The sequence below is a fragment of the Mobula birostris genome, chromosome 1 (genome assembly GCF_030028105.1).
Source record: "Mobula birostris isolate sMobBir1 chromosome 1, sMobBir1.hap1, whole genome shotgun sequence".
Classification (NCBI taxonomy): domain Eukaryota; kingdom Metazoa; phylum Chordata; class Chondrichthyes; order Myliobatiformes; family Myliobatidae; genus Mobula; species Mobula birostris.
Window position 1 is genome coordinate 80,230,168 of NC_092370.1, and position 23,879 is coordinate 80,254,046.

The 23,879-nt window shown below is 43.4% G+C and overlaps 1 protein-coding gene across 1 annotated transcript in view; it reads left to right on the forward strand.

Annotated features, from left to right (window-relative positions):
• The window catches only part of mep1ba (meprin A subunit beta a), a 79,494-nt gene that overhangs the window by 10,440 nt on the left and 45,175 nt on the right, over positions 1-23,879 (forward strand). The window contains exons 2-5 of the mRNA XM_072257927.1: positions 12,658-12,676; positions 21,524-21,574; positions 23,234-23,277; positions 23,393-23,471. Of these exons, the coding sequence (XP_072114028.1) occupies positions 12,658-12,676; positions 21,524-21,574; positions 23,234-23,277; positions 23,393-23,471 (193 nt within the window). The remainder of the gene's footprint in view (positions 1-12,657; positions 12,677-21,523; positions 21,575-23,233; positions 23,278-23,392; positions 23,472-23,879) is intronic.

Sequence of the window (23,879 nt, forward strand, 5' to 3'; positions counted from 1 at the left end):
ATAGAGGTATTTAAGATTATGAGGGGGATAGATAGAGTTGACGTGGATAGGCTTTTTTCATTGAGAGTAGGGGAGATTCAAACAGGAGGACATGAGTTGAGAGTTAGGGGGCAAAAGTTTAGGGGTAACATGAGGGGAAACTTCTTTACTCAGAGAGTGGTAGCTGTGTGGAATGGGCTTCCAGCAGAAGTGGTTGAGGCAGGTTCAATATTGTCATTTAAAGTAAAATTGGATAGCTATATGGACAGGAAAGGAATGGAGGGTTATAGTCTGAGTGCAGGCTGGTGGGACTAGGTGAGAGTAAGCGATCGGCATGGACTAGAAGAGATGAGATGGCCTGTTTCTGTGCTGTAATTGTTACATGGTTATGGTAATCCTTTCATTTCTAGAATCATTCTCTTGAACCTCCTTCGAAACATCGCCACTGTTAGAACAACCTTTCTTAGATAAGGGCCCAAAACTGCTCGCAATACTCCAAGTGATGCCTCACTAGTGCTTTATAAAGCATCAATGTTACACCTTTGCTTTATATTCTAGTTCTCTCAAAATAAGTGCTAACATTGCATTTGCCTTCCTCACCACCGACTCAGCCTGCAACTTAAACTTTAGGGAATACTGCATGAGGTCTCCCAAGTCCCTTTGCACCTCAGATTTTTGAATTTTCTCTCCATTTAGAAATAGTCTACACTTTTATTTCTTCTACCAAAGTGCATGGCCATATACTTTCTGACACTGTATTCCACCTGCCACTTTGCCTATTCTTTTAATTTGTCGAAATCTTCCTTTAGCCTCTCTACTTCCTCAAAACTACCTGCTCCTCCACCTATCTTTGTATCATCCTCAAACATTGTCACAAACCTATCAATTATACCATACAAATCATTGATGTATAATGTTAAAAAAGCAGCCCAAACACAGATCCCTGTGCAACACCACTAGCCACAGGCAGCCATCCAGAAATGGCTCTCTTTATTCCCACTCTTTGCCTCCTGCCAATCAGCCAATGCTCTATCCATGCTAATATCATTCCATTAAACCATAAGATATAGGAGCAGAATTAGAACATTTGGCCCAAGCAACCTGCTCCACCTTTTCATCATGGTTGATCCAATTTTCTTCAGCCCTAATCTCCTGCCTCTCCCCATATCCCTTCATGCCCTGACCAATCAAGAATCTATCAACCACTGCCTCAAATATACACAAAGACTTGGCCTTCACAGATACCTGTGGCAAAGAATTCCACAGAGTCACCATTCTCTGGCTAAAGGAATTCCTCCTCATCTCCATTCTATAATGACGCCCCTCTATTCTGAGGCTGTGTCCTCTAGTCGTAGATTCTCCCACCATAGGAATCATTCTCTCCACGTACACTCTATCAGGGCCTTTCACCATTCAATAGGTTTCAATTAGGTCACTCCTCATTCTTCTTAATTCGAGTGAATACAGGCCAAGAGCCATCAAATGCTCTTCATATGACAAGCCATTCAATCGTGGAATCTTTTTCGTAAACCTACTTTAAACCCTCTCCAGTTTCAGCAACACACATAAAAGTTGCTGGTGAACGCAGCGGGCCAGGCAGCATCTATAGGAAGAGGTACAATCGACGTTTCAGGCTGAGACCCTTCGCCAGGACTAACTGAAAGAAGAGAGAGTAAGAAATTTCAAAGTGGGAGGGGGAGAGGGAAATGATGGGAGAAGACAGGAGGGGGAAGGATGGAGCCAAGAGCTGAATAGTTGATTGGCAAAAGGGATATGAGAGGATCATGGGACAGGAGGCCTAGGGAGAAAGAAAGGGGGAGGAGGAAGCCTAGAGGATGGGCAAGGAGTATAGTGAGAGGGACAGAGAGAGAAAAAGGAGAGAGAGAAAAAAAGAATATATATATATATATATATATAACGGATGGGGTACGAGGGGGAGGTGGGGAATTAATGGAAGTTAGAAAATTTAATGTTCATGCCATCAGGTTGGAGGCTACCCAGACGGAATATAAGGTGTTGTTCCTCCAACCTGAGTGTGGCTTTATCTTGACAGTAGAGGAGGCCGTGGATAGACATATCATATAACCATATAGCCATATAACAATTACAGCACGGAAACAGGCCGTCTCGGCCCTTCTAGTCCGTGCCGTACCCTATCCTAGTCCCACTGACCCGCACTCAGCCCATAATCCTCCATTCCTTTCCTGTCCATATATCTATCCAATTTAACTTTAAATGACAACATAGCATCTGCCTCAACCACTTCTCAACCCATGTCCTCTTGTTCGAATCTTCCCCACTCCCAATGGAAAAAGTCTAACCACGTCAACTCCGTCAATCCTCCTCATAATTTTAAACACCTCTATCAAGTCCCCCCTCAACCTTCTACGCTCCAAAGAATAAAGACCTAACTTGTTCAACCCTTCTCTGTAACTCAGGAGATGAAACCCAGGCAACATTTTAGTAAACCTCCTCTGTATTCTCTCAATTTTATTGATATCTTTCCTATAATTCGGTGACCAGAACTGTACACAATACTCCAGATTTGGCCTTATCAATGCCTTATACAAAGTCAACATTACATCCCAACTCCTATACTCAATGCTCTGATTAATAAAGGCCAGGAAACCAAAAGCTTTCTTCACCACCCTATCCACATGAGATTCCATCTTCAGGGAACTATGCACCATTATTCCTAGATCCCTCTGTTCTACAGCATTCTTTAATGCCCTACCACTTACCATGTATGTCCTATTTTGTTTAGTTCTACCAAAATGTAGCACCTCGTATTTTTCAGCATTAAACTCCATCTGCCATCTTTCAACCCACTCTTCTAACTGTCCTAAATCTCTCTGCAAGTTTTGAAAACCTACCTCATCATCCACAACACCACCTATCTTAGTATCATCTGCATACTTACTAATCCAATTTACCACCCCATCATCCAGATCATTAATATATATGACAAACAACATTGGACCCAGTACAGATCCCTGAGGCACACCGCTACACACCGTCCTCCAATCTGACACAAAGTTATCCACCACTACTCTCTGGCGTCTCCCATCCAGCCACTGCTGAATCCATTTTACTACTTCCATATTAATGCCTAACGATTCAACCTTCCTAACTAACCTTCCGTGTGGAACCTTGTCAAAGACCTTACTGAAGTCTATATAGACAATATCTACCGCTTTACCCTCGTCAACTTTCTTAGTAACCACTTCAAAAAATTCAATAAGATTTGTCAAACATGACCTTCCACGCACAAATCCATGTTGACTGTTCCTAATCAGACCCTGTCTATCCAGAAAATTATATATACCATCTCTAAGAATACTTTCCATCAATTTACCCACCACTGACGTCAAACTCACAGGCCGATAATTGCCAGGTTTACTCTTAGAACCCTTTTTAAACAATAGAGCCACATGAGCAATACACCAATCCTCCAGCACCATTCCCATTTCTAATGACATTTGAAATATTTCTGTCAGAGCCCCTGTTATTTCTACACTAACTTCCCTCAAAGTCCTAGGGAATATCATGTCCGGACCCAGAGACTTATCCACTTTTATATTCCTTAAAAGTGCAAGTACTTCCTCTTCTTTGATTGTCATACTTTCCATAACTACCCTACTTGTCTACTTTACCTTACACTATTCAATATCCTTCTCCTTAGTGAATACGGAAGAAAAGAAATTGTTCAAAATCTCCCCCATCCCTTTTGGCTCCACACATAGCTGTCCACTCTGATTCTCCAAGGAACCAATTTTATCCCTCACTATCCTTTTGCCACTAACATAACTGTAGAAACCCTTTAGATTTATTTTCACCTTACTTGCCAAAGCAGCCTCATATCTTCTTTTAGCTTTTCTAATTTCTTTCTTAAGATTCTTTTTACATTCTTTATATTCCTTGAGTATCTCCTTAACTCCAAGCTGCCTATATTTATTGAAGATCCCTCTCTTTTTCTGAACCAAGTTTCTAATATCTCTTGAAAACCATGGCTCTCTCAAACTTTTAACCCTTCATTTCAACCTAACACGAACATAAAGATTCTGAACCCTCAAAATTTCACCCTTAAATGACCTCCATTTCTCTGTTACATCCTTCCCATAAAACAAATTTTCCCAATCCACCCCTTCTAAATCCTTTCGCATCTCCTCAAAGTTAGCCTTTCTCCAATCAAAAATCTCAATCCTAGGTCCAGTCCTATCCTCCTCCATAATTACACTGAAACTAATTGTATTGGGATCACTGGACCTGAAGTGCTCCCTAACATCCGTCACCTGCCCTGTCTCATTCCCTAACAGGAGATTCAACACTGCTCCTTCTCTAGTTGGTACCTCTACGTATTGCTTCAAAAAACTATCCTGCACACATTTTACAAACTCCAAACCATCCAGCCCTTTTACAGAATGGGTTTCTCAGTCTACGTGTGGAAAATTAAAATCTCCCACAATCACAACCTTGTTCTTACTACAAATATCTGCTATATTAGAATGGGAATGGGACGTGGAATTAAAATGGGCCATTGGGAGATCCTGCTTTCTCTGGCAGACAGAGTGTAGGTGTTCAGTGAAACGGTCTCCCAGCCTGCGTCGGGTCTCACCAATATATAGAAGGCCGCATCAGGAGCACCGGACGCAGTATATCACCCTAGCCGACTCACAGGTGAAGTGTCGCCTCACCTGGAAGGATTGTCTGGGGCCCTGAATGGTGGTAAGGGAGGAAGTGTAAGGGCATATGTAGCACTTGTTCCGCTTACAAGGATAAGTGCCAGGAGGGAGATCAGTGGGAAGGGATGGGGGGGACGAATGGACAAGGAAGTCGCATAGGGAGCGATCACTGCAGAAAGCGGGGGGGGGGGGGGAGGGGAAGATGTGCATAGTGGTGGGATCCTGTTGGAGGTGGCAGAAGTTATGGAGAATTATATGTTGGATCCGGAGGCTGGTGGGGTGGTAGGTGAGGACAAGGGGAACCCTATTCCTAGTGGGGTGGCAGGAGGATGGAGTGAGAGCAGATGTACGTGAAATGGGGGAGATGCGTTTGAGAGCAGTTGATGGTGGAGGAAGGGAAGCCCCTTTCTTTAAAAAAGGAGGACATCTCCTTTGTCCTGAAATGAAAAGCCTCATCCTGAGAGTAGATGCTGTGGAGATGGAGGAATTGCAAGAAGGGGAAGGGGAGCAATCTGGACTATTCCTCTTCTCACCCTGTCTCTTGCAAAAATGCCATCCCCTTCTCGCAATTCCTCCGTCTCCGCCACATCTGTTCTCAGGATGAGGCTTTTCATTCCAGGACGAAGGAGATGTCCTCCTTTTTTAAAGAAGAGGGCTTCCCTTTTTCCACCATCAACTCTGCTCTCAAACGTATCTCTCCCATTTCACGCACATCTGCTCTCACCCCATCCTCCCGCCACCCCACTAGGAATAGGGTCCCCCTTATCCTCACCTACCACCCCACCAGCCTCCAGGTCCAACATATTATTCTCCGTAACTTCCGCCACCTCCAACGGGATCTCACCACTAAGCACATCTTTCCCTACCCCTCCTCTCTGCTTTCCGCAGAGATCGCTCCCTACGCGACTCCCTTGTCCATTCGTCCCCCCCATCCCTCCCCATTGATCTCCCTCCTGGCACTTATCCGTGTAAGCGGAACAAGCGCTACATATGCCCTTACACTTCCTCCCTTACCACCATTCAGGGCCCCAAACAGTCCTTCCAGGTGAGGCAACACTTCACCTGTGAGTCGACTGGGGTGATATACTGCGTCCGGTGCTCTCGATGTGGCCTTCTATATATTGGCGAGACCCAACGCAGACTGGGAGACCATTTCGCTGAACACCTATGCTCCGTCCTCCAGAGAAAGTAGGATCTCCCAGTGACCACACATTTTAATTCCACATCCCATTCCCGTTCTGATATGTCTACCCACGGCCTCCTTTACTGTAAAGATGAAGCCACTCTCAGGGTGGAGAAACAACACCTTATATTCCGTCTGGGTAGCCTCCAACCTGATGACATGAACATTGACTTCTCAAACTTCCGTTAATGCCCCACCACCCCTTCGTACCCCATCCGTTATTTATTTATTATTATTATTTTTTCTCTCTTCCTTTTCTCCCTTTGTCCCCCTCTCTATATCCCTTGCCCATCCTCTGGGCTTCCCCCCTCCCCCTTTCTTTCTCCCAAGCCTCCTGTCCCATGATCCTCTCATATCCCTTTTGCCAATCACCTGTCCAGCTCTTGGCTCCATCCCTCCCCCTCCTGTCTTCTCCTATCATTTCGGATCTCCCCCTCCCCCTCCCACTTTCAAATCTCTTACTAACTCTTCCTTCAGTTAGTTCTGACGAAGGGTCTCGGTCTGAAACGTGGACTGTACCTCTTCCTACAGATGCTGCCTGGCCTGCTGCATTCACCAGCAACTTTGATGTGTGTTGTTTGAATTTCCAGCATCAGCAGATTCCCTCGTGTTCCAGTTTCAGCACATCCTTTCTAAGATAAGGGGCCCAAAACTGCTCACAATACTCCAAGTGAGGCCTCACCAGTGTTTTATAAAGTTTCAACATTACATCCTTGCTTTATATTTTAGTCCTTTTTAAATGAATACCACATCGCATTTGCCTTCCTCACCACCGAACTCAGCCGGCAAATTAACCTTCAGGGAATCCTATTCAAGGATTCCAATGTCCTCAGTGTTTTGTATTTTCTCTTCATTAAGAAAATAGTCTACCCTTTCAGTTTTTCCACCAAATACATGACCATACACTTCCCAACACAGTATTCCATCTGCCATTTATTTGCCCATTCTCCTAATCAGTCTTCCTGTAGCCTCTCTACTTCCTCAAAATGACCTGCCGCTCCACCTCTTTTCATATTGTCTGCAAACTTTATATCAATTCCATTATCCAAACCATTAATCAGAATTAGAATCAGAATCAGGTTTACTATCACCGGCATGTGTCATGAAACTTGTTAACTTAGCAGCAGTAGTTCAATACAATACATAATATAGAAGAAAAATAAATAAATAAATTGCAGTATATGAATATTCAATAGATTAAAAATCGTGCAAAAAGTAGCTAGTGTTCACAGGTTCAATGTCCATTTAGGAATTGGATGGCAGAGGGGAAGAAGCTGTTCCTGAATTGCTGAGTGTGTGCCTTCAGGCTTCTGTATCTTCTGCCTGATGGTAACAGTGAGAAAAGGGCATGCCCTGGGTGCTGGACGTCCTTAATAATGGACGCTGCCTTTCTGAGACATCGCCCATTAAAATACTTCAGGTACTTTGTAGGCTAGTACCCAAGATGGAGCTCACTAAATTTACAACCCTCTGCAGCTTCTTTCGGTCCTGTGCCGTAGCCTCCCTCCCCGAATACCAGACAGTGATACAGCCTATTAACATATAACTTAAAAAGAATTGGTCCCAAACAGACCCTGTGGGACACTAGTCACCAGCAGCTAACCAAAAAAGCTCTCTTTATTTCGACTCTTTGCTGCCTGCCAATCAGTCACCGCTTTATCCATGCTAGAATCTTTCCTGCAACACCATGGGCTCGTTGCTTGTTAAGCAGCCTCATGTATGGCACCTTGTCAAATGCCTTCTGAAAATTCAAGAACACAACACCAATGGATTCTCCTCTGTCTATCCTGCTTGTTATTTCTTCAAAGAATTCCAGGAGGTTTTTCAGACAATGTTTTCTCTAGAGGAACTCATTCTGACTACGGCCTATTTTATCACATGCCTCCAAGTACCCTGAGCCCTGTGACTTCATCCTTAATAATCGACTCCAACATCTTCCCAACCATTGAGGATAGATTAACTGGCTTACGGTTTTCTTTCTTCTGCCACCCTCCCTTCTGGAAGAGTGGAGTAACATTTGCAATTTTCCAGTCTATAGAAACATTCCAGAATCTATTGATTCTTAAAAGATCATTACCTATGCCTCCACAATCTCTTCAGCCACCTCTTTCAGAACCCTGAGGTGTAGTCCATCTGGTCCAAATGACTTACCTACCTTCAGACCTTTCAGTTTCCCAAGAACCTTCTCTCTAATAATGGTAACTTCACACACTTCATGACCCCTGACACCTGGAACTGCCACCACACAGCTAGTGTCTTCCACAGTGAAGATTGATGCGAAATACTTATTCAGTTCATCTGCTATTCCATATCCCCCATTACTACCTCTCCAGCATCGTTTTCGAATGGTCCAATATCGACTCTTGCCTCTCATTTACACTTTATGTATTTGAAGAAACTTTTGGTATCCTCTTTAATATTATTGGCTAGCTTTTGGATTCCACCTTTACCATCCTAATGACTATTTTAGTTGCCTTCTGGTGGATTTTAAAAGTTTCCCATTCCTCTAACTCTGCACTAATTTTTGCTCTATTATATGCCCTCCCTTTGGCTTTTATGTTGGCTTTGACCTCTCCTGTTAGCCGTGGTTGTGTCACCTTGCCTTTAGAATACTTCTTCCTCTTTGGAATGTATATATCTTATGCCTTCTGAATTGCTTCCAGAAACTCCAGCCATTGCTGCTCTGCTGTTGTTGTTTTCCAATCAATTAGACCGTAAGACATAGGAGCAGAATTAGGCCATCTGGTCCATCGAGTCTGCTCTGGCATTCAATCATGGCTAATCTCTTTTCCCCTCCTCAGCCTTCTCCCCATGCCATGTCCAATCAGGAACTTATCAAACTTTGCCTTAAATGCCCTCACTGACCTGGCTGCCACAGCTGCCTCTGGTAATAAATTCCATAAATTCACCACCCTCTGACTAAAGCAATTTCTCCACATCTCTGTTTCAAATGAACTCCCCTTTACCCTGAGGCTGTGACCTCTTGTTCTTGACCCCTCACCATGTTAAAAATCCTTTCCACATCAACTCTGTCTATTCAACATTCAAAAGATTTCAATGAGATCCCCCCTCATCCTTCTACATTTCAGCAAGTACAGACCCAGAGCTTTCAAACATTCCTCGTATGATAACCATTTCATTCCCAGAATCATCCTTGTGAACCTCCTCTGAACTCTCTCCATCCAATGCCAGCACATCTTCTCTTAGATGAGGAGCCCAAAACCGTTCACAATATTAAAGGTGAGGCCTCACTAGTTCCTTATAAAGCCCCAGCATCACATCCCTGCTCTTGTGTTCTAGACCTGGAAATTCTGGCCAACTCCTCTCTCATACCTCTGTAATTCCCTTTATTTCATTGTAATAATGATACATCTGACTTTAGCTTCTCCTTTTCGAATTTCAAGGTGAATTCAATCATATCATGATCACTTTCCCCTAAGGGTTCTTTTACCTTAAGCTCTCTAATCAATTCCAGACCATTGCACAACACCCAGTCCAGAATAGCTGATCTCCTTGTGGGCTTAACCACAAACTGCTCTAAAAAGCCATCTCACAGGCACTCTAGAAATTCCCCCTCCTGGAATCCAACACCAACCTGATTTTATGAATCTACCTGCATATTGAAATCCTCCATGACTATTGTAACATTGCCCTTTTGGCATGCATTTTTTATCTCCCGCTGTAATTTGTAGACACATCCTTACTATTGTTTGGGGATCTATATACAACTCCCATCAAGGTCTTTTTACCTGTGGTAAACCATGTATATAGGTTGCAACTGGGTTACCTGTCTGGACATGCCTGGACACGCCCCTCTGCTGACTGCTCCTGTGGCTCCTCCCACAGACCCCTGAATAAAGGCGACTGTGTCACTGCTCCTCCCACAGTCCAGGGCAGATATTCAGCATGGCCATGTGTCTATTTACTGTTAATAAAAGCCTTTCAGTATTTACTCTACTTCCAGTCTTTTGGAGTAATTGATAGTGCATCATTTTATTAACAAATTGATGCACTATCAATTACTCCAAAAGACTTGCATTTCCTTAGCTCTATCCACAATGATTAAGCTCCTTCCAACACTATGTCACCTCCTCCTAAAGATTCAATTTCATATTTTACCAACAAAGCAATGGCACTCCCTCTGCCTTCCTGCCCGTCCTTTCGATACAATGTGTATTCTTGGACATTAAGCTCCCAGCTATACTCTTCTTTCATCTATGATTCAGTGATGCCTACAAAATCATACATGCCAATCTGTAATACTATGGGCTCTTAACTTGTTAAGCAACCTCATGTGTGGCACCTTGTCAAGAGTCTTCAGAAAATCCAAGTACACAACATCCACTGATTCTCCTTTCTCTATCCTGCTTATTATTTCTTCAAAGAATTCCAACAGACTTAGGCAAGATTTTCCCTTAAGGAAACCATGCTGACTACGGCCTATTTTATCATGTATCTCCAAGTACCCCAGAAGTGCATCCTTAACAATCGACTCCAACACCTTTCCACCTACTGAGGTCAGACTAACTGGGCTGTAATTCCCTTTCTTCTGCCTCTCTCCCTCCATGAAGATTGGAGTGACATTTGCAATTTTTCATTCTGCGAAACCATTACAGAATCAATTGATTGTTGAAAGATGATTACCCATGCCTCCACAATCTCTTCAGCCACCTCTTTCAGAACCCTGGGGTGTACACCATCTGGTCTAGGTCACTTATCTACCTTCAGAACTTCCAGTTTCCCAAGAACCTTTTCTCTAGTAATGGCGACTTGGCGCACATTTCTACCCCCTGACACTCAGAAACTTTGGCATACTGTGTCTTCCACAGTGAAGACTGATGCAAAATACTTATTCAGTTCCTCTCCTATTTCCTTGTCCCCCATTACTACCTCTCCATCATCATTTTGCAACGGTCTGATATCTATCCTCACTTTATATATCTGAAGAGACGTCTGATATCCTCCTTAAAATTATTGAATCATTTGCCTTCATATGCCATCTTTTCCTTCTTTATGATATTATTAGTTGTCTTTTGTTGGTTTTTAAAAGCTTCCCAATCCTCTAACAACCTGTTAATTTTTGATTTATTATATGCCCTCTCTTTGTTTTTTTTATGTTGGCTTTGACTTCTCTTGTCAGCCATGATTGCACCACCCTGCCTTTAGAATACTTCTTCTATCCTGTGTCTTCCAAATTGCTGCCAGAAATTCCAGCCATTGCTGTTCTGTTGTCATTCCTGCTAGTGTTCCCTTTCAATCAACATTGGCCAGCTCCTCTCTCATGCCTCCATAATCCTCTGTACTCTACTGTAATTCTGATACTGTATATCTGACTTTAACTGCTCCACTTTTGTCACTGCACACTACAAAGGACTATTATTTTGATCTAATTGTTCTTTGTTATGAAAGTTGAGTATAATTTATGTCAAGGTTTGTGTTTTCCTTGAGAATTTTGTGTGTCTGATGCCATGTGCCAGTGATTCTTCTAGCAGTAGGTTTTCCATTGCAACTGTGCATACATATACTTGTGCATGTGTCAATGTGACTTTGACTTTGAGAAGGCAGAGTTGATCTGTCCTTTTGAACTTCTGAAGTCCTTTGTTGTTTCTGAGGAGGAAGATCCAAGACTTAGGCCCAGTGATGATGAAGGGGCAGTGATATAGTTTAACGATGGTGAGGGAATTGGAGGGGAATCTGAAGAGAGTGGTGTTCACAAGTGCCTCTTAGCCTTGTCTGTCTTAGCGGTGGTGGCTGCAGGCACGGGAGATGCTGTTGGAGTAACCAGTGTGAGTAATGGCTGTGCATTTTGAATAGTTGCTTGGATGAATTTATTGTCCATGGATAATTATTTAAGTCAACTGCTCTACACCCTGAGTTTAGAATAATGAGGAGTATCTCATTTTTACAGGGTTTAACAGGGTTGATCATAATATTAGGCATCATGGGTGGCACAGATGTTGTGGGTCGGAAGGCCTGTTCCTGTGCTGTACTGTACTGTTCTGTGAAGATGTAAAGAAGTTGTTTCCACAGGAAAATGCATTGAGCTAAAGGACCAACGCACAAAGCCTCGCTTATCACTAAGAGCAATGAGACGGTCTACAGAGAGGAAGAGGAAGAGATTGAGGCCTGGTGCCCTCCTTAACATCAACAAGACAAAAGAGCTATTCATTGACTTAAGAAATCACAGTACTCACACCCACCTTTACACTGGTGGCATAACAGTGGAAACTGCAAGCATTTTCAAACTCCTGGGAATGCACATCACACACAACCTCTCATGGTCCCAGAACACATCCTACGCAGTAAAGAAAACTCACCAATGCCCCTATCTTTTGAGGAGGCTGAAGAGAACTGGAGTTTGCACATCCATGCTCATTTCATTCCACAGATGTGCAGAAGAAAGCATCCTAACAGGTAGCATCACTGCTTGGTATGGAAACTATACTGCCATGGACAGGAAGGCTCTGCAGTGGGTAGGCAAAATTGCACATCACAGGCACCAGCTTACCTGTCATCAAGGTTATATATATAGAAAGGTGCCAGAAAAGGGCCATAACGTCATGAACGATCCCACACACCCTGCTCATGGACTGTTTGTCTCACTCCCATCAGGGAGGAGGCTACGAAGCATTAACACAAAGACCACCAGACTCAAAAAAATTACATTAACACCAGATAAAATTATAATAATAAATGTACAATTATTTATCCTTCTGAACCTGAAATCTTGATTTGTGTTGTGGATAATGTGATTTGAATGTGGTAATATTTCTATTTGTCTTTAACCTCCATCTTTTGGTTTGTTTTCAATAGGCAACCTCACTAGAGACAGGTGAGTTTTATTTTCCTCTTTAGTTAAACATAGCCGAATATTTTATATGAAAGTGCAAAAGGTTTCAGAAGTCTACAACAATGGACGTCTCCATAAATACTACAACTTATCCCTTGGACACACCAAAACAACTGACTGCAAACTTGCTCAATCCATATGTGAAAACTATCCCCCATTCTCAGTGCCTTCTCCAAAATTCCTATTCCTTATTCTTTACACACCAATTTTTTAAGCAATTTGCTACTTTTCCAACTCTGTCTGTCTTCCTCATACTTTAATCTCCTCCAATGCCTCAGCTTCCTGTGAACTCTGCCCTTTGCCAATGCTAACCTCTTGTATGTCTCCCTTTTTCATTAGGTGCAAATCCCTTACTCAGCCTCACCACTCCTCTTTCCTCGATTATCACCTTTTCATCCGAGAATTATTCATTTACATGTTGAGTGTGTGTCTTCAGGCTCCTGTACCTCCTCCCTGAGTGAGCTTTCTATCCTCTGCCTATGGCATGTCTTGTGAAATAACATTGCAGTGAAGGTGGTATAAGATAAAAGTCAATGATGTTGTATTATCTGCTGGTATTTTATTTTGTTAGCAAACTAATCTGCTTAATGATTTTCAATAATGCTCAATAAAATAATTTCATTACAGCAAGTTCAGAGAACTGCTTTGCTGTACTAGTGTTTATGCAAAGGTTGGTAGTGAATTATTATTCAATTAAATTGCCCTGGAATCTCAGCGTTTCCAGATATACTTACTTTGTTTTCCATCTGAGATTAATTATTGAACTCACATCCAGATGCCCAAAGTAATACCTTGGGCCATGGTTTTGAACTCTACCACAAAAGCTGGGCAACCGACTTTTAGTTAAATTAGTAATTCTCAGATTAAAAAGTTGGCATATCACCAAGTCGCCATGAAGTTACTTGTCTGTCATAGAAATCCAATGGATTTGCTTACCTTTGGAAAGAACATTTGCCAATGTGTCCTGTCATAGAGTTAAACAGCATGGAAACAGATCCTTTGGCCCAGCTGGTCCATGTTGACCATCCATGCTAATCCCATCTGCTAGCATATGGCCCAAATCCCTTGAAATCTTTCTTATCCATGTACTGTCCCTGTCCAACTATCATAGAGCCATAGAGTCATATGTCATGGGATTAGGTCATTCATCCCAATCCATCTTTGTCAATTCAGAATCTGAATCAGAACCCGATTTATTATCACTGGCAGTAGTTGTGAAATTTGTTGTTTTGTGGCAGCAGAAAAATGCAGGCATACAAATTACAAGTTACAATACGGAAAAATAAATACCAGAGACTCTCCAGATGCTGGAAATCCAGAGCAACACACACAGAATGCTGGAGGAAGTCAGACGAGACGGCAGCTATGGAGAGGAATAAACAGTCTATGTTTTGGGCTGAGATTGTTCATCAGGACTTGATAAATAAATAGTGCAAAAGGGGAATAGTGAAGTGGTCTTCATGGGTTTAACAACTGTTGGGAAATCTGATGGTAGAAGGGAAGTTATAGTTCTTAAAGTGTTGAGTGTGCGTCTTCAGGCTCCAGTACCTCCTCCCTGATGGTAGTAATGTGGAGAGGGCATTTCAGATGGTACGGATGCTTAATGATGGATGGTACTGCCTTTAGAAGATGTCCTCAACGGTGGGGAGGGTAGTGCCTGTGATGGAGCTGGCTGAGACGACAGCCTTCTGCAGTCTCTTACAACCCTGTGCATTGGAGTCTCCACGACAGACGGTAATGATATGATATGTTGCCTTCTGAGCTAGCATTGTTTAGCCCTCTAAACCTCTCCTACCCGTATTTCGATGATTTTCAAATCTTGCTAATGTGCCTGCCTCAGCCACATCCTCTGGTAACTTATCTCATATGCTGACCATCCTCTATGTAAACAAAGTTGCCCCTCAGGCTCCTATTAAATCTTTCCCCTCTCATCTTCAACCTATGCCCTTTAATTCGGCATTCCCCAACAATGGGAAAAAGACTGTGTTCATTCACTCCATCTGCACCCTTCATTGTTTCACACACCACTGTAAGGCCACCTCTCAGCCTCCTATGCTCTAAGGAAAAATGCCTTAACCTATCCAACCTCCCCCTGAAAATTCTGTCCTTTAAGTCCTTGAAACATTCTTACAAAACTTTTCTGCACTCTCTTCATTTTCATTACATTTTTCATATAAAAGAATGACCAAACACCAAAGACAATATTCCAAGTGTGGCCTCAGCAGTGTCCTGTACGATCATACCATGACCTCCCAACATTTATATTTATTGCCCTGGCCAGGGTGCCTGAAGAAGGATCTTGACCCAAAACGTTGACTGTTTATTCATTTCCACAGGTGCTGCCTGAGTTCCTCCAGCATTTTGTGTGTGTTTCTCTGGATTTCAAGCATCAACAGAATCTCTTGTGCTATTTATTTCCTCACCACATGCCTACTTATGACTCGATTGTCAGTGAAGTATGTAACTGATTTCCAAGATTCCTCTGGCTTACGACAATTCCCAGGGCCCGACTGTTAACTGTGAAATTGCTACCTTGGTTTGACTTTTCACAATACAACACTTTATGAATTAAATATGTAACTAATCAACTCTATGAATTAAAACTTGCCATTCCCTGGCTCACGTACTCAGCTGATTAAGATCTTGCTGTAATTTTTGATAACCTTGTTCAATGTCAGGTATTTTTATGTGTCTCCAAAGCTACAGATCTAAAAATGACTCCTAAACGACTTCTTAAAAGGTCCAACAAGTTACTCAGTTCAGAGTAATTAAGAATTAATAATAAATGCTGGAACTTCCCATCAATGAATATCTTGATTATTTGACTCTCTGAATTCATAATATCAACAGTGAGGAGACAATTAGAGTGTCTCCCGTATTTCCTGACTGTAATTTGGTCTCCGATTTCAGGAAGGTTTAGTTTTAGATCTTTATTTTTAACAAGGAATACTGGTCAAGCTGGAAATGGATGAGTCACTACCAACTGGGTGGCCTATCAGAACAAAAGCTGCAATGATGGTACTGGAAGTCTAGAATGGGCAGATTTGTCTTTCCAGTAAGTCACTTAGATCACAGGAGCAAAGAATTACTGAAACGTGCAAGAGGATAGATACAGAATGATACAACATAATCACTGGTAGAATTTAATAAGCAGCCTCAGTTGAGAAACAGAAATCCTTTCAACAGCAGACCTGAAGTTCCTTGCTACTAGCAACACACACAAAATGCTGAAGGAACTCAGCAGGCCAGGCAACATCTATGGAAAGAGTAAACAGTCGACGTTTTGGGCTGAGACCCTTCATTGGGAATGGAAAAGAAGATGAGAAATCAGTAGGGAGGTGGGGGGAGGGGAGGAAGAAGTACAAGGTGGTAACTGGCAGGTGAAACCAGGAGGGAGGGAGGGGTGAAGTGAAGAGCTGGGGAGTTGATTGGTGAAAGAGATACAGGGCCGGAGAAGGGGGAATCTGATAAGAGAGGGTAGAAGACCATGGAAGAAAGGGAAAGAGGAAGGAGCACTAGAGGGAGGTGATGTGCAGGAAAGCAGATAAAGTGAGAGAGGAAAACGGGAATGGAGAATGGTGAAGGGGGGGTCAATTAGAAGAAGTTTGAGAAATTGATGTTCATGCCATCAGCCGTCCGCATTGCGGCAGTAGATGGGGCAATGGATTGACATACATTGTGGGGCCTGACGGAATATTCCTCAGGCTGCTCCACGAGGCAAGGGATTAAATTGTTGAGCCTCTGGCTAGGATCTTTATGTCCTCGCTGTCTACGGGAATGGTACCGGAGGATTGGAGGGAGGCAAATGTTGTTCCCTTGTTCAAAAAAGGTAGTAGGGTAATTATAGACCAGTGAGCCTTACGTCTCTGGTGGGAAAGCTGTTGGAAAAGATTCTTAGAGTTCGAATCTATGGGCATTTAGAGAATCATGGTCTGATCAGGGACAGTCAACATGGCTTTGTAAAGGGCAGATCGTGTCTAACAAGCCTGATAGAGTTCTTTGAGGAGGTGACCAGGCATATGGATGAGGGTAGTGCAGTGGATGTGATCTATATGGATTTTAGTAAGGCATTTGACAAGGTTCCACACAGTAGGCTTACTCAGAAAGTCAGAAGGCATGGGATCCAAGAAAGTTTGGCCAGGTGGATTCAGAAGTTGTTCGCCTGCAGAAAGCAGGAGGTCGTGTGGAGGGTGTACATGTGCATTCAGATTGGAGGGTAGTGACTAGTGGTGTCCCACAAGGATCTGTTCTGGCACCTCTACTTTTTGTGATTTTTATTAACGACCTGGATGTGGGTGTAGAAGGGTGGGTTGGCAAGTTTGCAGACGACACAATGGTTGGTGGTGTTGTAGATAGTGTAGAGGATTGTTGAAGATTGCAGAGAGACATTGATAGGTTGCAGAAGTGGGCTGAGAAGTGGCAGATGGAGTTCAACCCAGAGAAGTGTGAGGTGGTACACTTTGGAAGGACAAACTCCAAGGCAGAGTACAAAGTAAATGGCAGGATACTTGGTAGTGTGGAGGGGCAGAGGGATCTGGGGGTACATGTCCACAGATCCCTGAAAGTTGCCTCACAGGTAGGTAGGGTAGTTAAGATAGCTTATGGGGTGTTAGCTTTCATAGGTTGAGGGATAGAGTTTAAGAGTCGCGAGGTAACGATGCAGCTCTATAAAACTCCAGTTAGGCCACACTTGGAGTACTGTGTCCAGTTCTGGTCCCTTCACAATAGGAAGGATGTGGAAGCATTGGATAGGGTACAGAGGAGATTTACCAGGATGGTGTCTGGTTTAGAGAGTATGCATTATGATCAGAGATTAAGGGAGCTAGGGCCTTACTCTTCGGAGAGAAGGAGGATGAGAGGAGACATGTTAGAGGTATACAAGATAGTAAGAGGAATAGATAGAGTGGATAGCCAGTGCCTCTTCCCCAGGGCACCACTGCTCAATACAAGAGGACATGGCTTTAAGATAAGGAGTGGGAAGTTCAAGGGGGATATTAGAGGAAGGTTTTTTACTCAGAGAATGGTTGGTGCATGGAATGCACTGCCTGAGTCAGTGGTGGAGGCAGATACACTAGTAAAGTTTAAGAGACTACTAGACAGGTATATGGAGGAATTAAAGGTGGGGGGTTATATGGGAGGCAGGGTTTGAGGGTCGGCACAACAATGTGGGCCGAAGGGCCTTTACTATGCTGTACTATTCTATGTTCTATGTTCTATACAGACATAGAGTCATAGACATGTATAGCACAGAAACAGGAACCGGCCCATCTATTCCATGACAAAACCATATAAGCTGCCTAACATCAACCTGCCCCCTATATCCCTGCCCTGCCTATAGCCCTCCATATCCCAACTATCCATGTACTTATCCAAACATCTTTCACACGTTGAAATCGAGCTCGCATGCACCACGTGCTGGCGGTTCATTCCACAGTTTCATAACCCTCTGAGTGAAGAAGTTTCCTCTCATGGTCCCCTTAAACTTCTCACCTTTCACCCTTAACCAATGACCTCTGGTTGTAGTTCCACCCAACCTCAGTAGAAAAAGCCTGCTTGCATTTAACCTATCTATACCTCTCATAATTTTGTATACCTCCATCAAATCTCCTCTCAATCATTCTAAAGAATACAGTCCTAACCTATTTCATCTTTCCTTACAACTCAGGTTCTCCAGACACGGTAACATCCTTGTAAATTTTCTCTGTGCTAGTTCAACCCTATTTAAATCTTTCCTGTAGGTAAGTGACCAAAACTACACACAATACTCCAAATTAGGCTTCACCAACGTCTTATACAAATTCAACATAACATCCCATCTTCTGTACTCAATACATTGATTTATGAAGGCCAATGTACCAAAATCTTTCTTTACGACCCTGTCTACTTCTGACACCACTTTCAATGAATTATGGACCTATATTTCCCAATCCCTTTGTTCTACCACATTCCTTAGTGCCCTGCTGCTCACCATGTAAGGCCTACCGTGGTTGGTCCTACCCAATAACTGGAGCCTCTTCAATAAGTACAGTCGGTTCTGTCTCTTCTTGTGCAGAGCCCCTGTATTTTTAGTCCAGTCCAGCTTATTGTCCAGGCAATTTCCCAAGTATTTGTAGCCTCACACGACTTCCACATCCATTCCCTTGATGGAGATGGGAATGCAGGGTGTTTTCACCTTCCTGAAGTCTACCACCAACTCCTTTGTCTTAGTGATGTTGAGCTGCAGATGATTCAGCCCACACCACTCAACAAAGTTGTCCACCACTCTTCTTTACTCAAGCTCTTGACCCTGGCTGATACAGCCCACAACTGCTGAATCATCCGAAAACTTCTGTGGGCGGCAGGACTCCCAATTGTATCTGAAGTCCGAGGTGTAGATGGTGAACAGGAAGGGGGACAGGACAGACTCCAGGGGTGCTCCTGTGCTGCCACCCACAGTGTCTGATACACAGCTCTGCAATCTCACATACTGCGGCTGTCTGGACACTAGTCTGTAATCCAGGACACTAGTGGAGCATCCACCTGCTTCCCCATGAGCTTACTCCTTAGGAAAGCAGAGAATATGATTCTCACAGTGCTGCCTGGCTCATCCAGATGGGTGTAAGCCCATTGGAGTTGGAGGGAGGGAAAGATGTGCTTTATGGTGGGATCCCATTGGAGAGGTTGGAAATAACAGAGAAGTATATGCTGGTTGCAGAATCTAGTGGGGTGAGGACAAGAGTGGTGGTAGGATGGGGTGATGGCAGATGTGCGCGAAATGAAAGAGATGTGGATGAGAACAGCATTGATGGTGGAGGAAGGAAAGCCCCTTTCTTTGAAGAAGGAGGACATTTCATTAGTTCCTGAGAACAAATGCGCTGAGACAGAGGAACTGAGAGAAGGGGATGGCATTTTTACAAGTGACAGGGTGGGAAGAGGTATAGCCCGGATAGCTGTGAGAATCAGTGGATGTATAAACGATATCAGTAGATCAGATGTCTCCAGAGATAGAGACAGGGAGATCGAGAAAAGGGTGGGAGGTGTCGGAAATAGACCAGATAAATTTGAGGGCAGGGGAAAGTTGCAAGTGAAGTGTGAAGTTGTTGAAACTGATGAGCTCATCGTGGGTGCAGGAAGCAGCACCAATGCAGACGTCAATGTAGCATTGGAAAAGTTGGAATTTGCTACTGGTGTGGGTTTGGAACATAGACTGTTCCACGTAGCCGACAAACAGGCAGGCATAGCTGGGACACATGCGCGCGCCCATGGCTACACATTTTGTTTGAAGGAAATGGGAGGAGCCGAAGGAGAAATTATTGAGAGTGAGGACCAGCTCCTCCAGACTGTGGAAAGTGGTGGTGGAGGGGAATAGGTTGGGCCTGGTGTCTAGAAAGAAGCAGAGAGCTTTAAGGCCCTGTTAGGGATGGAGGTGTATAGGGACTGGACAAGCATGGTGAATCCACTGTGGTCATCAATTACTTGAACTGTCAGTACTTGCCTCCTCCCACTCGTTTACCATTCCCCATTCCCATTTTCCACTCTCACCTCATCTCCTTTCCTGCACATCACCTCCCTCTGGTGCTTCTCTCCCTTCCCTTTCTTCCGTGGTCTTCTACCCTCTCCTATCAGATTCCCCCTTCTCCAGCCCCTCATCTCTTTCACCCATCAGCTTCCCAGCTCTTCACCACCCCTCCCCTTCTCCAGGTTTCACCCATCACCTACCACCTTGTACTTCTTCCTCCCCTCCCCTTCCTCTGACCACATCTTTTTTTTCCAGTCCTGCTGAAGTGTCTCAGCCCAAAACATCAACCATTGACTCTTTTCCATAGGTGCTGCCCGGCCTGCTGAGTTCCTCCAGCATTTTGTGTGTGCTCAACCTGCACAGTGGTAACTGTCATCCCTGATAATAAGATAAATAAAATAACTGGGCCCAGAACACACGCACTCTTATGACCCAAACCTTGTTTTTACTTACTTGTGCACTAAATAAACTTGCCCCATACACCTCCTTTGAACCTAGCTCCCTCTCACCTTAAATGCATAGCCTCTTGTATTGAATGTCAACCTTAGGAGAAGCATACCAGCTGCCAATTTCTGCCTCTCATAATCAGGGCAGCAGAGCTCCTCTCAGCCTCCATCACTCAATTAACCACATTGCATTGATATGGGTCAGCATCCTTTAACAAACTTTTCCATGGATGAAGCAATTAATAAAGATTTAATTAGCAGTGATGATAGGAGGTTCATTCAGATGCTTGTTTCCAGATTGACCTTGGAATGCTATTAAGTACAAATGGTAAGTATAAATTGAAGAGAAAGCTTAAACTTTCTGTATTAAATCCATCCAGCAATGTACAGAAGAATGAACATCAATGTTTCAGGTAGTCACATTCCGGAAGGTGGCTCAATAAATACATTCGAAGGGAATTGGATAAAGACTTGGAGCAAATGATTCAGAGTTGGAGGAAATGAAGACAGCAGATGCTGGAATGCAGAACCAAAAGTAAAGTGCTGGAGGAACTCAGTGGGTCAGGCAGCAAATGTGGAGTGAAATGGACAGTCAATATTTCAGGTCAAGGTTAAGCTGAAAGGCTAGAGCGGAGTTAGCCTCCATTAAGCAGAGAGAGGAAGGGGGCCGAGAAAGTGTTGGCAAGTGATAGGTCGATCCAGGTGAGGAGGAATGATTGGCAGATGGGGGAGGGAAGAGTGAGAACAGCAGCAGCAGCTGGGAGTATATCCCCTCTTTCAAAGCTCTGGTGCAGAGGGTCAAAAATGGCTTTCTGAGCTGCACAAAGAATACTCTCAGCATTGAAAAAGATGACTGAAGAAACCTCTTTTTGGCCTCTCATCCAGAAGAGGATGTCGACGCTGGATTAGATCAAGACATATTCGACATAAATGAAGGTAATTTTACACCATTTGTAATCATGTGTGATGTGGACGTTGTCAATATTTACTTTCAGTAAGGTTAAGGTAATGAGAGCGTGTTGTGTCAAAATTGGCTGCAACGTGACAACACCAATTCAAAATGTGCTTGGGACACCCTGTAGCAGGGGTGAAGGATGCAATCCTCTTTCTGGCTGGTTGAACTCCTCACCCCCTGCTGTGTAGGGCTCCTCTCCCTCTATTCGAAAGGCCTAGATAGAGGGAATATGGAGGGGATGTTTCCAATATTGGGAGAGTCTAAGCCTCAGAGTAGAAGGACGTCCCTTTAGAACAGTGATGACGAAGAATTTCTTTAACCATAAGGTGGAATTATTTGCCACAGGTGGCAGAGCAGGCCGAGTCATTGGGTATATATAAAGTAGAGGTTATTAGGTACTTACTTAGTAAGGGTGTCAAAGATTATGGGAAGAAGGTAGGAGAATGGTTTTGAGAATGAAAATAAAAGAGCCGTGATCAAATGGCAGAGCAGGCTCGTTGGGCTGAATGGCCTAATTCTGCTCCTACGTTTCATGGCCGTATGGTCTTAATGCTTGCGCAGTGCACTGTGGTCTTCAGCTATTCTGACCTAGACAGCTGTGCCCCTCCACTGCGCTTTCTATCTGCGGTGGGCCGTGACTGATTTCAGGCAAGTAATCCATGATGACAAACAAATGCTGGCTTCACTGCTGGCTCAGTTTCACTGCTGCCTGGATCCATTTTGGTGCAGCCTGCTGTGATGGAAGTATCTTCAATTTTCAATATTTTGCTTAATTTTAGATAGAATTATCAGAACATATAATGCAGAATTGGTTCATCTCCCCTTCCTGTGTTTGTCATACACTTACCATCACTACTTTCCTCAATAGCTTGATGTGGTAGCAATCTGCACATTTTAATCACCGACTGGATGAAGCTTCTGTTGGACACACCAGTGATCCCCCCCGCCCCCCCCCCCGTGTGTTTATGGCTCCCAGGTCAAGAGCACCACACACATGTGGGAGCATCTCCTCTGCCATGGAGTCATCCAGTATGGAAACAGGCCCATTCTGAAAATTCTGTACAAGCATCTTTGCTTTAAAGACCTTTGTGAGATTCTCATTCCCTCTTTGAGACAAACTGTCTCAGTCTATTCACTTTTTATTGCTGGATATAACCTTTCCATCCAAGTACCATCCTCTTCTCCACCTTCTCCCATGCCCTTGGAATGTGGAACTGGAATAGGTTCATTATTGACACATGTACAGTGGAAAGCTTGTCTTGCATACTGTTCACACAGATCAGATCATTACACAGTGTATTGAGATTGAATAAGGTAAAACAGTAACAGAATGCAGAATACAGCATAACAGCTACTGAGAAAGTGCGGTGCAGGAAGACAATAAGGTGGAAGATCATAACTAGGTAGATTGTGAGGTCAAGAGCCTATCTTTTTGCCCTAAGGAACCATTCAATTGTCCTATAACAGCAGGCTAGAAGCTGTCCTTGAGTGCACTGGTTCGTGCTTTTGTATCTTCGGCCCAATGGGACAGGTGGGAAGAGAGAATATCTGGGATGGGTGGGGAGTTTGATTATGCTGGCTGCTTTACTGAGACAGCGAGAAGTATAAACCGATGGATAATGTCTGTTTATTCTCTGCAGAACTTGGACTGGATCTCATAGAAGGAGATATCATGCACGATATGGTAAGCTCGTGACATTTTTTTCTGGTATGTTGAGAAAAGCAGAATGTTTACATAAATTTACCCCATGTATTGCTGTGAGGATGACTGAATTGTTTTGCATTACCTTTGAAATCAGACCACTGCCAGAAGTGCAATTGCTGATGAAAAATACAGGTGGCCAAAGATGATTCCATACTATCTGGAAGATAGCTTAGGTGGGTAATAACACGGAATGAAATCCAATTATTGTGGTACTTTAACCCAGATTGCAATTAAGTGCTTTCATTTTGCATTTCTAATTTACAGGTTCATTTTATCAACTAACTATAGATGAATTTTAGCAAGGTATTATATTTCAGCTTGACTTTTTGCTTAGATAATGTGATAGTTGTTCCATGAAGCATTTATGGTTAATTAGAGAATTCTAAACTTTGTAATTTTCACTTGACCGAGATTATTAACCAGGTCACTGGCCTTAAAGGACCGTGACTATCCAATTGTATAATTCAGTGAATTTCAACCGCACCGCCAGGCCTTTGTCTAGTGAGTCCCTGTAAGTAAGATCAGAGAATTAACGAACACATAAGTTCATACGATTTAAGAGCAAAGTAGACCATTCGACT